The sequence below is a fragment of the Polypterus senegalus genome, chromosome 11 (genome assembly GCF_016835505.1).
Source record: "Polypterus senegalus isolate Bchr_013 chromosome 11, ASM1683550v1, whole genome shotgun sequence".
Taxonomy (NCBI): Eukaryota; Metazoa; Chordata; class Cladistia; order Polypteriformes; family Polypteridae; genus Polypterus; species Polypterus senegalus.
In genome coordinates, this window is record NC_053164.1 from 167,615,845 (window position 1) to 167,629,893 (window position 14,049).

General features: G+C 40.6%; 1 protein-coding gene across 6 annotated transcripts in view; it reads left to right on the forward strand.

Moving 5' to 3' along the window:
• LOC120539703 (serine/threonine-protein kinase WNK1-like) overlaps window positions 1-14,049 on the forward strand; it is a 332,709-nt gene that overhangs the window by 259,426 nt on the left and 59,234 nt on the right. For all 6 annotated transcript variants that reach the window (XM_039770078.1, XM_039770079.1, XM_039770080.1 and 3 more), the window contains one exon: window positions 10,020-10,103. In XM_039770078.1, the coding sequence (XP_039626012.1) occupies window positions 10,020-10,103 (84 nt within the window). The remainder of the gene's footprint in view (window positions 1-10,019; window positions 10,104-14,049) is intronic.

Genomic DNA, 14,049 nt, shown 5'->3' on the forward strand with positions numbered 1-14,049 from the left:
GAACCCACAACAAATGAATAACTGTCCTAGACATAAGCCTACTTAGCCTACTTCTTCAGGAAAAGTGGCAGGTTCTTCTTTATGAAAAGTAGCTTCTCTGCTTTCTCACATGAAAGTCGGTTCCTCTTCTCATCGATGACATGAGATGCAGCACTAAACAGTCTCTCGCTGTCGGTGCTTGTGCATGGAGCAGACAAGTACCTGCAGAATAGTTGAAATTTTTATTGCAGTTTTCTGACAGTTGCTCATTTCAAAACGAACAATGTCTTCAAGATAATGAAATGGTTGAAACCCAGTGTAGGCCTACTATTTTACTACACTGAAAATAGTTAAATTTTCACAAAATACATAATATAAAATATAGGTAGTAACACTTTACAATGTTTCCTTTTGTTAACATTATTGCATTAACTAACAATGAGCAATACATTTGTTATGGTATTTATTAATCTTCGTTAATGTAAGATAATAAAAATATTTAGTTCATGTTAGTATAAGTGCATTAACAATTTTAACAAATAGGCCTACCACTTTTGATACTTTTAATTCAAAATTAAAAATGTGATACTTAGTTTTAATACTGTATTAGTAAATGTTAACATTAAGATTAATAAATGCTTTTAATAAGGGTTTTTCATTGTTAGTTAATGTTAAAAATAGAAACTACTTATAAAGTGTTACCATAATCCAAAATATAAATAAAATCTTAAATTATTTTCCCAGAGAAGTAGCCTACCTGCGTGCCATCTGCGCCAGCTTGGGAAAGCGGCCTTGATTTGTCCTCCAAAATTCGAGAGGGTTATTGCTCCTGGGGATGGGGACTTCTGAGAGATAACCATCTAACTGTTGAGCGGTTGAGCTTGTCCTCTGTCTTGCAAATGGGTTATTCTCTTGGAGGATCTCATCGAACATGTCAGACAGCGAGACTGTGCGCGGCTCATCTGTAGTATGAGCCCGTTTACTCTCTGCGCTGTTTTCATCTCCTGCGCTGTGCATCACCTGACCGTCTCCATCACCTAGCAGCTTTCCCAAATCCAACTCTGCCTGGATCATTTCTCGTGCGCAGCTTTTCCCCACATCCAAGTAATGATCTTTATATCGTGGATCAAGCACAGTCGCGATGCAGTACAGGGGTTCTGAGTCCGCCTGACTAAATCGTGTGCTGACAGCTTCCAAGAGCGCACTTTTAGTTGTTTTAACTCCGTGGTCTGTTTCAGCCTCTTTGTTTAAAAGACGCTTTAGTGCTGCAAGTAAAGGTATGACGTCTGCCACAGATGCATCAGATGAGCTTATCTATTTTGTTATCTGCTCAAAGGGGGCGAGAAGAGAGAGAACGTTCTCGATTAACACCCACTGGTATGCAGTAAATGTCGCGGGCAGGTCATGATCTGCTATGTATGTAGCCAAGACTCGCTTTTGCGCAAAAAGGCTTTCCAGCATATAATATGTACTGTTCCACCTTGTGCTCACATCTTGTTGGAAACGCTTTTGTGGCGTTCAACTGTTCTTGGATAGATTGTAGGCGCATAGGCAAGCGTGAATGTTTAAAATGGCCAACAATTTTCCTGCCTATCGCTATCACATCTGCTATACTGCACTGACTCAACAATCCCTCGTTGACCGCCAGTTGAATTGTGTGTGCCATACACCGTATGCCTTTCAGATCACTATCTTCCATGGCTTTAGCCATATTTCTTGCTTTGTCACTGACTACCGCATGCACTTTAGATCGGTCGATACGCCAAGTGTCAAACATGTTGGCAAACGCCGGATATGGCTACAGCTGTATGGGACCCTCTAAACTCTTGTGAGTGAAGCACAATCTTTTGTAGCTTGAAATCTGTGTCGATCCACTGCACAGTTAAACTCAGCATACTGGTGGGGCTCACATCCGAGCTCCAAATATCAGTCGCGAAGCTGAGGGCTGCAATATCTGTAGCCAAGAGCTCATGGACGTGAGTTGAAACGACGTTATACATCTCAGGTAAGCACACGTCTGAGAAATGCCGTCTACTAGGCATGGTGTAACAGGGCTCAATATGGTCTATAAGCCTGCAAAATCCAACATCCTCTACAACAGAGAATGGTTGATCATCCAATGCGATGAATTCCATTATCCTTTTAGTAATACCTTTAGCTTTGGCACTGTCATTGGCAAACTTTTTTGCCTTTTCTAAGAAGTCAGCCACAGATGGAGTGGGTGTCCTAGGACTGGGAGGAGCTACTTTCCTTTTCGCTGCTGCTGTTGCCATGGCCGCCGCTGTGTCTTTCTCATAATCTGCATGATGTTCGGGGTGTCTTGATTTTAAGTGATAAATTAAACTTGAAGTGCTGTACGTTTTTGCAGATGCACCCCCTCTGGACAATTCAGCAGAACAGTGTCTGCAAACGGCCGTTTTTGCCTCTTTCTCTGACGCTTTAAAGTGCTTCCACACTGCTGACATTTTTGCTGCATAAAGCACGCGCCTCTCACTCTACGCGGGTTACTATTTGATCGCGTCATTAAAAACGTCATTGTTCGGCAAAATTTATTCGCCCTTTTAACTTAATTTCGGTTGCCGAACATTTTGGTGCATCCCTAGTTACCAGTGTTCCCAGAAGGAGGTGTTTCATCTCGCAGGACACCCTGGGTATCATCGAGAGGAGTCGCAGCAAACGGCTCAATGGCAACTCTGGTCTGTACCAGGAACTGATAAGGATGGCTGCGAGGGCTCTGAGCGCAGATAAAGAGAAGTTTGTTAGAGGAATCTGTGAGCAAGTGACGCAACATCTGTGGCCTGGTGACCCTCATCCTGCTTACAGAGGAATTGAAGCATTATGCACATCTAAATCTGTTCTTCAGAGAGTCGCAGTCAGGGCGGCTGAGGGAACGGTCCTTATGGATGACACTGCAGTTGTGACCCGCTGGGCTGGCTACTTTGAGCAGTTGTTCAAAGCTGATCCTCCGGTTAGGATGTTGGATATATCTCTGGGTCCACAGTCCTTGAGGCTGATCCTCCAATTAGCTGTGAACTACCCAGTCATACTGAGATTGCACAGGTGGTGAACCAGCTGAGGGGAGGAAAGGCTGCAGGGATCTGTGGTATCCGGGGTGAACTTCTCCAGGCTGGTGGTAAGGCTGTCCTCCTGGCATTGCAAGCAGTCTCTGCTTTCATTTGGGAGACTGGCATCATCCCAACTGACTGGAAAGCAGGGTTTTGTCATTCCTCTCTGGAAAGGCAATGGTGATTGCCTGAATTGCAGCAACTACGGGGGGATAACACTGCCTAGGGGATGGGTAAGGTCCTTGCTAGGGTTTTCCTCAATAGCATCCGTGATCACTTGCTCACCTATCAGCGACCGGAACAGTCTGGTTTTACTCCTAAGAAGTATACCATCGACCGCATCCTGCCACTGAGGGTTCTCATGGAGCGCAAACATGAATATTGGCAGAGTTTCTTTGCAGCTTTTGTCGATTTTCGCAAAGCGTTTGACTGAGTTTGATTGAGTTGCCCTGTGTCCTGAGGACTTGTGGGATCCCCTCGAGGTTGCTGGATATCATGGCTGGTCTGTACACTGGTACTGTGAGTGCTGTGCAGAGTGGAGGCAGGACCTCTGCGTTTTTCCCAGTTGATTCTGGGGTTCATCAAGGGTGTGTTCTTGCTCATACTCTATTCAGTGCTTGTATGGACTGCGTGTTGGGCAAGGTCATGGGGTCCAGCGGCTGTGGGGCATGTTTGTAAAGAAAGATTCACAGATCTTGACTTTGCTGATGATGCTGTGGTCTTCGTGGAGTCAATGGAAGCTCTGATCGGGGTGCTCAAGAGAGTTAGTGAGGAGTCTGAGTGTCTGGGCTTGCGAGTGTCCTGGATAAAATACCCCTTTTATTGGTCTGGGATCCCGGAATCCCGAGTTGTTTTGTCATGTAGTGGGTGCGGCAACGCACTGTATTAGTGCATGCTTCCCAACTAATCATTCCCTGAAATGTTTAGTATATTGTTGCTATATAATATGGTAAATGTATTCTGTCCTTAAATTTATTACTTAAAGTAAATAAAGCATTTTTTAAAAATAAAAGTATCTTTTTAAATTGACTTCCAAGTGGCATTTATAGCTTTCTGAATCATTTGGAACGAGATGCAACAAGTGTATTATAAATCTTACTTTGTGTGTTGTATGATGACAATACATTACACATTAAAATTCAAGCCTGATGCCATAATCAGATGGTCAGGAATACCTTACACCAGCCAGGGAGAGAACAAGTCTACAAGGGCTTCACTCGGCATCCACTGACCATTCTATAAAACATAAATGTGCTAAAGTAGTTCATTACTATTATTATTATGTAGCAGTGGGACTTATCAAAATTTACAGCATTCACAGGCTTCGTAACATCACAGAGTATTTTGATCAGATTGCAGTGGTTCAAGATGCCACAACAGAAAACTGAGTTTTTTCAGGTGTTTTTTTTGTGCTCAACTTTTTATTAAATATAGACAAATTGACAGGATATGAATGGAAGCAAACATGCATTGAGTTCCTATGTGAGTATCATTTTGTTGATGCTGCCAGTCATCAAATTGCTGCACCATTGAATCCATTATATCAAAATTAGAGTTCCATCTTGTCTCCTCAGACTGTCTGAGTGCCCTTGTGTGCTTGCCTTGCTAGTCTAGTATGTTTGAAATGCCTACATTTTTGAGACTAGCCAGAAGCTGAGCAACTTTGGGTGCTTTAAAAATCGTTCATTACATTTATATAGCATTTTTCTCACTTCTCAAAACATTTTCCATGCAAGGAGTACCCGGGACACATACCCATGATCTCCTTACTGCAAGGCAACTGCGCTACCACTCTTCATCACTGCTGTTGCAAAAGCACTTGAGAGTTTAATCTGGTGTAGATTCGCAAGGCAGTGATCATGTTTTCTTCTGGGTCAGTAAGAGTCAATTCTGAAAACTCCTGAGCTTTTCAAATAGTAAAGCATGAACGTTTTCACCTGTTTTAATTGTGATTGCTTCGATGGAGGTTGCAAAAAGCACCCTTTACACAAAATTGTAGTTCTCATTAAATTAATATAATTGATGGTAGCAGATATGAAAGATTTTCTCAAAGGTTTCAGTCTAAATATCAGTTGTAACAGTACACAGTTGACCTTCTAGAGCACATCATGTACAATATCCATCTCAGTTTTTTGGCTTTCTCTACCACGTGCCGCAGTACATCGTCAGTTGGGACAGTATCTCTTTAAACTTAAGACTTTCCAGTTTTGAGTGTCATGTCAACCACTGACACCAGACACTGTTTCATAAGCCATTATATCATTGCAAACAAAATCCACAGTGCCTTCTTTTTTAGCGGTAGTTTGTTAGTTTTGACAGGTTTGGCAAGAATGTAAGTTTATTTTGACCCTTTACTACTGCACATGCTCTGCACTTTAAATCTTTGGTGCCTGATTTGTGTCCACTGTATGTTAGCAGATTTTTTACAGCAAGCAAACAGCAGTTGGTTGCCATCAGAATAGATAACAATTGAAAATCACTGCCAGGTGTCATTCTTATCTTTACTGAGTTTTTCCACTAAGGCTGTTTCTGAGCTCTACAATCTTAAGAAGGTTCAATGCTAGACAGTATATATGTGGTGTCACTAAATGCATAGGCAAATTAATATTTTTATATACAGGTGCATCTCAATAAATTATAATATCTTTGAAAAGTTATTTCAGTAATTCGATTCAAAAAGTGAAACGCATATACAGGTGCCGGTCATAAAATTAGAATATCATGACAAAGTTGATTTATTTCAGTAATTCCATTCACAAAGTGAAACTTGTATATTAGATACATTCATTACACACATACTGATGTATTTCAAATGTTTATTTCTTTTTATTTTGAAGATTATAACTGACAACTAATGAAAGTCCCAAATTCAGTATCTCGGAAAATTAGAATATCAATTAAGACCAATGCAAAAAAAGGATTTTTAGAAATGTTGGCCAACTGAAAGGTATGAACATGAAAAGTATGAGCATGTACAGCACTCAATATTTAGTTGGGACTCCTTTGGCCTGGATTACTGCAGCAATGCGGTGTGGCATGGAGTCGATCAGTCTGTGGCACTGCTCAGGTGTTATGAGAGCCCATGTTGCTCTGATAGTGGCCTTCAGATCTTCTGAATTGTTGGGTCTGGCGTATTGCATCTTCCTTTTCACAATACCCCATAGATTTTCTATCGGGTTAAGGTCAGGCGAGTTTGCTGGCCAATCAAGAACAGGGATACCATGGTCCTTAAACCAGGTACTGGTAGTTTTGGCACTTTGTGCAAGTGTCAGGTCCTGTTGGAAAATGAAATCTGCATCTCCATAAAGTTCGTCAGCAGCAGGAAGCATGAAGTGCTCTAAAACGTCCTGGTAGACGGCTGCGTTGAGCTTGGACCTCAGAAAACACAATGGACCAACACCAGCAGATGACATGGCACCCCAAACCATCACTGACTGTGGAAACTTTACACTGGACCACAAGCAACATGGATTCTGTGCCTCTCCTCTCTTCTTCCAGACTCTGTGACCTTGATTTCCAAAGGAAATGCAAAATTTACTTTCATCAGACAGCATAACTTTGGACCACACAGCAGCAGTCCAGTCACGACGCTTCTGACGCTGTCTCTTGTTCAAGAGTGGCTTGACACAAGGAATACGACAGCTGAAACCCATGTCTTGCATACGTCTGTGCGTGGTGGTTCTTGAAGCACTGACTCCAGCTGCAGTCCACTCTTTGTGAATCTCACCCACAGTTTTGAATGGGTTTTTTTTTTCACAATCCTCTCTAGGGTGTGGTTATCCCTATTGCTTGTACACTTTTTTTCTACCACATCTCATCCTTCACTTTGCCTCTCTATTAATGTGCTTGGACACAGAGCTCTGTGAACAGCCAGCCTCTTTAGCAGTGACCTTTTGTGTCTTGCCCTCCTTGTGCAAGGTGTCAATGGTCGTCTTTTGGACAACTGTCAAGTCAGCAGTCTTCCCCATGATTGTGTAGCCTACAGAACTAGACTGAGAGACCATTTAAAGGCTTTTGCAGGTGTTTTGAGTTACTTAGCTGATTAGAGTGTGGCACCAGGTGTCTTCAATATTGAACCTTTTCACAATATTCTAATTTTCCAAGATACTGAATTTGGGACTTTCATTAAACTTTTCAGTTATAATCATCAAAATTAAAAGAAATAAACATTTGAAATACATCAGTCTGTGTGTAATGAATGAATCTAATATATGTTTCACTTTTTGAATGGAATTACTGAAATAAATCAACTTTGTCATGATATTCTAATTTTACGACCGGCACCTGTAGATTCACTACATACAGAGTGATATTTCAAGTGTTTATTTTGTTTCTTTTTGCTGATTAATGCCTACAGATAATGAAAATTAAAAATTCAGTATCTTGGAAAATTAGAATATTGCTTAAGACCAATAAAAAAAAAAAAGATTTTCAATACAGAAATGTTGGCCTACTGAAAACTTTGCCCATGTACGCACTCAAATAAGTCGGGGCACCTTTTGCCTGAGTTATTGCGTCAGTGCACCGTGGCATGGAGGCGACCAGCCTGTGGCACTGCTGAGGTGTTATAGAAACCCAGGATGCTTTGATAGCGGCCTTTAGCTCATCTGCATTGTTGGATCTGGTGTGTCTCATCTTCCTCTGGACAATACCGCATAGATTGTGTGTGGGGTTTAGGTCAGGGGGGTTTGCTAGCCAATCAAGCTCAATGATACCATGGTCATTAAAGCAGTTATTGGTACTTTTGGCAGTATGGGCAGGTGCCAAGTCCTGCTGGAAAATGATTTCAGCTTTTCCGTAAAGCTTGTCAGCAGAGGGAAGCATAAAGTGCTCTAAAATTTCCTGGTAGAAGGCTGCGCTGACTTTGGACTTGATAAAACACAGTGGACCAACACCAGCAGATGACATGGCTCCCTAAATTATCACTGACTGTGGAAACTTCACACTGGATCTCAAGCAACTTGGATTCTGTGCCTCGCCTCGCACTCTTCCTCAAGACTCTGGAACCTTGATTTCCAAATGAAATGCAAAGTTTACTTTCAACTGAAAAGAGGACTTCGAAACACTGAGCAACAAGTCCAGTCCGTTTTCTCCTTAGCCCAGGTAAGATGTGTCTGATGTTGTCTCTGGTTCAGAAGTGGCTTGACTCAAGGAATGCAGAAGTTGTAATCCATGTCCCAGATATGTCTGTGTGTGGTGGTTCTTGAAAAACTGACTCTAGACACCAGTCCAGTCCTTGTGAAGGTGCTTGTGCACCTTTTTCTGCCACATTTTTTCCTTCCACTCAACTTACATTAATACACTTGGATACTGCACTCTGTGAACAGCCAGCTTCTTTAGCAATAATCTTTTGCGGCTTACCCTTCTTGTGAAGGGTATCAATGACTTCTGGACAACTGTCAAGTCAGCAGTCTTCCCCATGATTGTGTGGTGTACTGAACCAGACTGAGAGACCATGTAAAGGCTCAGGACATTTTTGCAGGTGTTTTGTGTTAATTAGCTGAGTGGAGTGTGCCACTATAAGTCTACAATATTGAACTTTTTCACAAAATTCTAATTTTCTGAGATACTGAATTTTGGGTTTTCATTAGCTATAAGCCATAATCCGCAAAATAAAAAGAAATGAATGCTTGAAATATATCTCTCTGTGTATAATGAATCTATATAATATGAGTTTCACTTTTTGAATTGAATTACTGAAATAATTTTTCAGTGGTAATTGTAATGTATTGAGATGCACCTATATATATATATATATATATATATATATATATATATATATATATATATATATATATATAGAATGAATGTACTGTATGTTTTGTTTTAAATTTAACTTTAATTTCCTAGACTCTAGCTCCCACTCACTCATGCCTGCAATACTAAAAATCAGCTCTGCATGGCAACCAATTTCATTGGGTCCAGGAGAATCCCACAGTAATCCTGCATGAGATCAGACCTCTATTTCAAATACTCTGGCTGAATGGGACATGTAGATTGAAAATAACAGTAGACCAACAATTCATGCTGTGTATAATAATCTGTATTTTGGACATCTGGCATATAGTCACCACTTTTTACAATGAATTTGCTTCCTGTTTTATAACATTGAAGCCTGTTTAAAACGCTACTAGAGAGACCCACCCACTAAGACAATTAATGGGAAATCAGTAGTCTGGTGTTAAATGTTGTGTTCTAATTTAAAAGGAGTAGAAAAGATAAATTGTTTACATTAGCCTGATTAAATGCAAGTCATTAACTATGTTAACCACCAGCTCGCTTTCTGTACTGTGATGTAGGCTATAAAACCTCACTGAAACATATGCTGTAAAACTACCTTTTCTAGAATTTTTTACTTAAAAACTGCAGGTTAGAGATAAATGCAAGTTTGAGGCAGAGGAGTCAAGATGATTATTCTTAACAACCTGGGAAAATACATAATGTAATTTAAGTTATTATTTACTTGTATCAAAATCCTTTTGTACATATTGTACATTGTTTTTGTTTTTCAAAATTTACTGAATATGGTAGCTTTCCTTCAGATGAGATAAGCAACAAGTAGTCATACATTGTCTTGCTGAACATAATATTGAAATTGGCTTTCTGTGTGTACCATAGTAGATTTCAGTATAAGTGTTTAGCGTTGTAATTCATGAGAGAGGGAAATGCTGCTTTTATTTGTAATGGTGTTACTGCCATGACTAAATACAGAGAACGTTTATTAAAATTACAGTATCCAAACAATTCATAGTCACTTTTTCTAGTAAAATATACATTGCAAATATTTTTGTTAGATCAATATCACAGTATTTATTTTATTTAGGACAGAATATTATGACAAATTTTTGCTTCTTGATAGTTTTTTTTTATTGAGTCATGCTTTAGCATGAATGTGCGTATTTCTAATTTTTTGTTTGTTTTTCATATTGCATTCAAACATCTGTTCATTTTTTCATATATTTCCATCTGAATTAGTCTCAGCAGCCCTTGGAAGATCTTGATGCCCAGCTAAGACGTGCACTTAGCCCAGAGACTGTGCCTGTAAACTCCATGATGCAGGTGAGAATACTCTACTAATGCTTTATAATCATGTTCATTTCAATCAAAAGCAAATGCAGTGTACAGTGAAATGAAAATTCAAGGAAAGGTTTTACCTTTTCTAAAGTTTTAGAAAAAATTGTTTTTTTGATAGTCATTTAAACGATACTAATAAAGGTGATCTTTTAAAAATGTAAAATGGAGAATCGCATTTTAGATTAATATCTGATATTTAAATCAGTAGAAATGTAATTTACTTGTGTGGAAAAAGTCAATACAGCCCAACTTTGACCACTGAATTAAATGTCTAAAATTAGAATTATGTACACATGATCAGATCATCATTCAAGAGTAACTTGGAAGGCCCTGCTTTACAGCATCTTGTAATGTGTTTTGGTGTTAAGTGAGGTGTGTGAGCACATCATGCCAAGATCAAAAGAGCTTTCTGAGACTCCCAGAAGAAAGATTTTGCTGGGCCCATGTTTGATTCTCCTATGCAAATTGTTCATTCGTTCATTTTCCAAAACCATGTCACAGGAGGAACAGTTTTAGTGCAGGGATATACTTGATGCCACGCAACACATACAGTTGTAGACGCTGATGCTACGCAAGCAGTGTGCTAACTGTACTTATGTGCATATTTTATGTAAATGTGGAGGATTCACCCAAGTGGAAGATGCTTTTGTGAAGGTGCAAAAAAAAAAAAAAGACAGCAACAGCGGCATGTGAAACCTTTATGCGAGAAATGCAGGGCTGTGGAGTCGGTAGATAAATGCTCCGACTCCTCAGTTTCTAAATCTTCCGACTCCCCGACTCCTCTGTATGTATATACTATGCTAATGTATTTTCTACATCCATTGAAGGAAAGGAAGGCAACATACATGTCATTTCACCACAGAACTACTGGCTAGGAAGCCAACACTCTACTATAATGCCAGATTAAAGACAAACACAATGAAAACAAGGTTTTGTTTATTTATTTATTTTTTTAAACAAGTGTCTGGATAGTAATAGCAGGCATAAAAATCAGGAACATGAAATGTATTGGTTCAAAAATACAAACCACATTATTTGGTAGTTTTAACTTTAAAAAAAAAAAAAAAAGCTTAACTATATGAACTAAAAACAATATCTGGAAAACCTATATTAAACTTGGAATACAGTTATAGTTAAAGGAAATCATGAATCATGTTTGAATCCCATAGTCAGGTTTAAAGTTTAAGTTTATTCCCTTCACTTATACAAGTGTCTCTAGTCCTGCAATAAACATTTACCTAATTATCAGTGAGAGTTAAGGTCCCCAAATACGCAGCGATCCGTGGCCGATTTTGCCACCGACCAATGTGCGTGTACAATCGCGGCAATTGATTGGCGGCCGCAGATTGCGGGTGTCCACATGGACGGGCAGATCCAGCTTGCCGAAAATCTCGACCACCGCCCCCATCCAAAGTAATGTGATGCCTCTGTCTGCTGCAGTGGCTGTCTCCTCTGTCAGCCAGCCGGAAGTTTAGTGCATTGTGTCACTCACTGGCCAGCTGATCAGCAGAACGAGCCTCTGCTGGAGACAGGTAGGGAGATCTGTGTTCTCGCTCGCCCCTTCACTAGCGCATAGCGAAGGGGAGCCGACGGAGCTGAGAACACACCAGATGATTTTTCAGCCGTTTGACGCGTGATGACTCATTGAACGGCCGAAAAATCGGCAGTGCATCTGTAAATGTATGGGGGGCTTTAGGCTAGGGTCACAGTTCCCTGTAACAGTGGAACACGACACAATGAAAAGCGGTGCCGCACCTTACCTGTGCATTACATCCCATATAGTGACGCATACAGTCAATGAAAAGCATGCTTCATGGTTACTTGACATGTTCATTTTGTGGTAACATTATGCACTGCATGCATTGGGCTTTATTCTTACAGCAGAGAAGTAGTTCATTATGACTGTTTGTGAATTGGGACATTTCAAGTCGGAGTCGGTTAACTTTTTGCCGACTCCGACTCCAGGTACCCAAAATTGTCTCTGACTCCGACTCCACAGCCCTGGAGAAATGGATGAAGAAAAACACCATAAATATTTTCATATGTCAGCATTTAAGTTTTATGATTTGCTTCACTTCATTGAACCATTAATCAACATCAAAACATGCACATTGATCCTGCTGGAGCTGCAACGCAGTTTGCTGTCACACTGTGTTATCTTGCAACGCCCAAATCCCCACTTACTTTCTCGAGACATTTTCCACTTTGCATGGACATATTTATCTCAAATTTGCTTCAATTTCATCTTGCACGTTTCCACATGCATTTTCAAAGAGCTGGTGATTTTGATGCATGCTCTTCAGACAGGCTTGTTTGTCACTATGGAGATATTAATAGTAACACCGATGCTAACATCATGTGCCAAAACTTGAACACACACACACCACCCAAATTTTGTGTGATGTGTGCATGTAAGAGTACTGAGCGACAGGTATAACCCTGCCCTTAGCAGTGAGGCCCATATGTCTTTTTACCCCCCAGCCACATTTGCTGACTCATACTGTCGAATCCCAAGGTGTTCCCAGGTCATCTGGAAGATATAATCCTCCCAGTGAGCCTTGGGTTTTTCCTATAATCTCCTCCCAGCTGCTCATGCCAATAAAACCTCCACAGGAAGGCATCCATGCCTGAACCACCTAAGTTGGTGCCTCTCGATTTGCAGGGTCGCCAGCTCTACTGTGATTCTCTCCTGGATGGCTGGGCCTCTCACCCTTTCTCTAAGGGAGAGCCCAGCCACCCTGCAGAGAAAGCTCATTTTGGCCATTTGTACCCACAGTCTAATTCTTTCAGTCATTGTCTAATTTTTTCAGTCAAAGCTCATGACAATAGGTAAGGATAGGGACGTAGATTGACTGGTAAATAAAGAACTTTGTCTTCTGACTCAACTCCTCCTTCACCACTACAGATCAATATAGCAACTGTGTAACTGCACTTGCCACCTCAACTGTCTATTGATCTCTCCATCCCTTTTCCCCTCTCTTATGAACAAGAACCCAAGGTACTTAAAGTCCTCCACTTAAAGCAGCAACTCACCTCCCACTTGGAGAGGACTGTCCACGTTTTTTCTACTGAGGACCATGGCTTCAGATTTAGAGGGTGCTGATCCCTGCCACTTGACACTTTTTTGCAAAGCGTTCCAATGCATGCTGGAGTTCACAGCCCAATGTAAACGAGAAACAGTGACGTGATTCTAAGGCCACAGAACTGGACCCCCTCCCTTCCCAGGCTGCGTCTTGATAGACATTCCATGAAAATTAATACCAGGTTAGGAGCTGAAGCATAGCCCTGGCAGAGTCACACACCCACTGGAAATGTTGCTGATGTTTTTACGAGTATGAGGACACAGTTCTAACTGTGATTGTACAGGAACTAAATAGCTCTTATCACTAGAATTACCAGAGCCTACGAAAAAACTCATAATTCCGTCCCACCTTAAATTGCTTCTTAAATCTCTTCACACCTCTCCGCCAGCGTCCTTTGTCTTCTAAATGTGCTGATAAAGAGAAGCTAGGAGCAGCCTGCTATTCCATCCCCCCACCAATTTAGAACGTACACGAACTTCTCTCAGCTCATGCCTTGATTGAGTATCTGGGAGTGAAGTGGAGTTTTAGAGTGGAAATAATAGATCGTTATTTGGAACACACACATTTCATGTCTGTTCCGTTTCTACAGTAATCTGTGTCAACACATTGTTAAAACAGAAACGTTTTTTATATTCTAGTAGTAGATGACAAAATGTAGGCATAAACTATATAATGTATGAAGGTAAGGATAGGGACGTGAAGTCCAAATATCAAAGAAACATTTTCACAAAAGATACAAATATAACACAATTGCGCTTTTATTCAAAAATATAACTGCAGAAACAAAAAGCCGCCTTAACATGCGACATTGACACCTGCTTATTATGACTGCCTCCGTGGCGCAATAG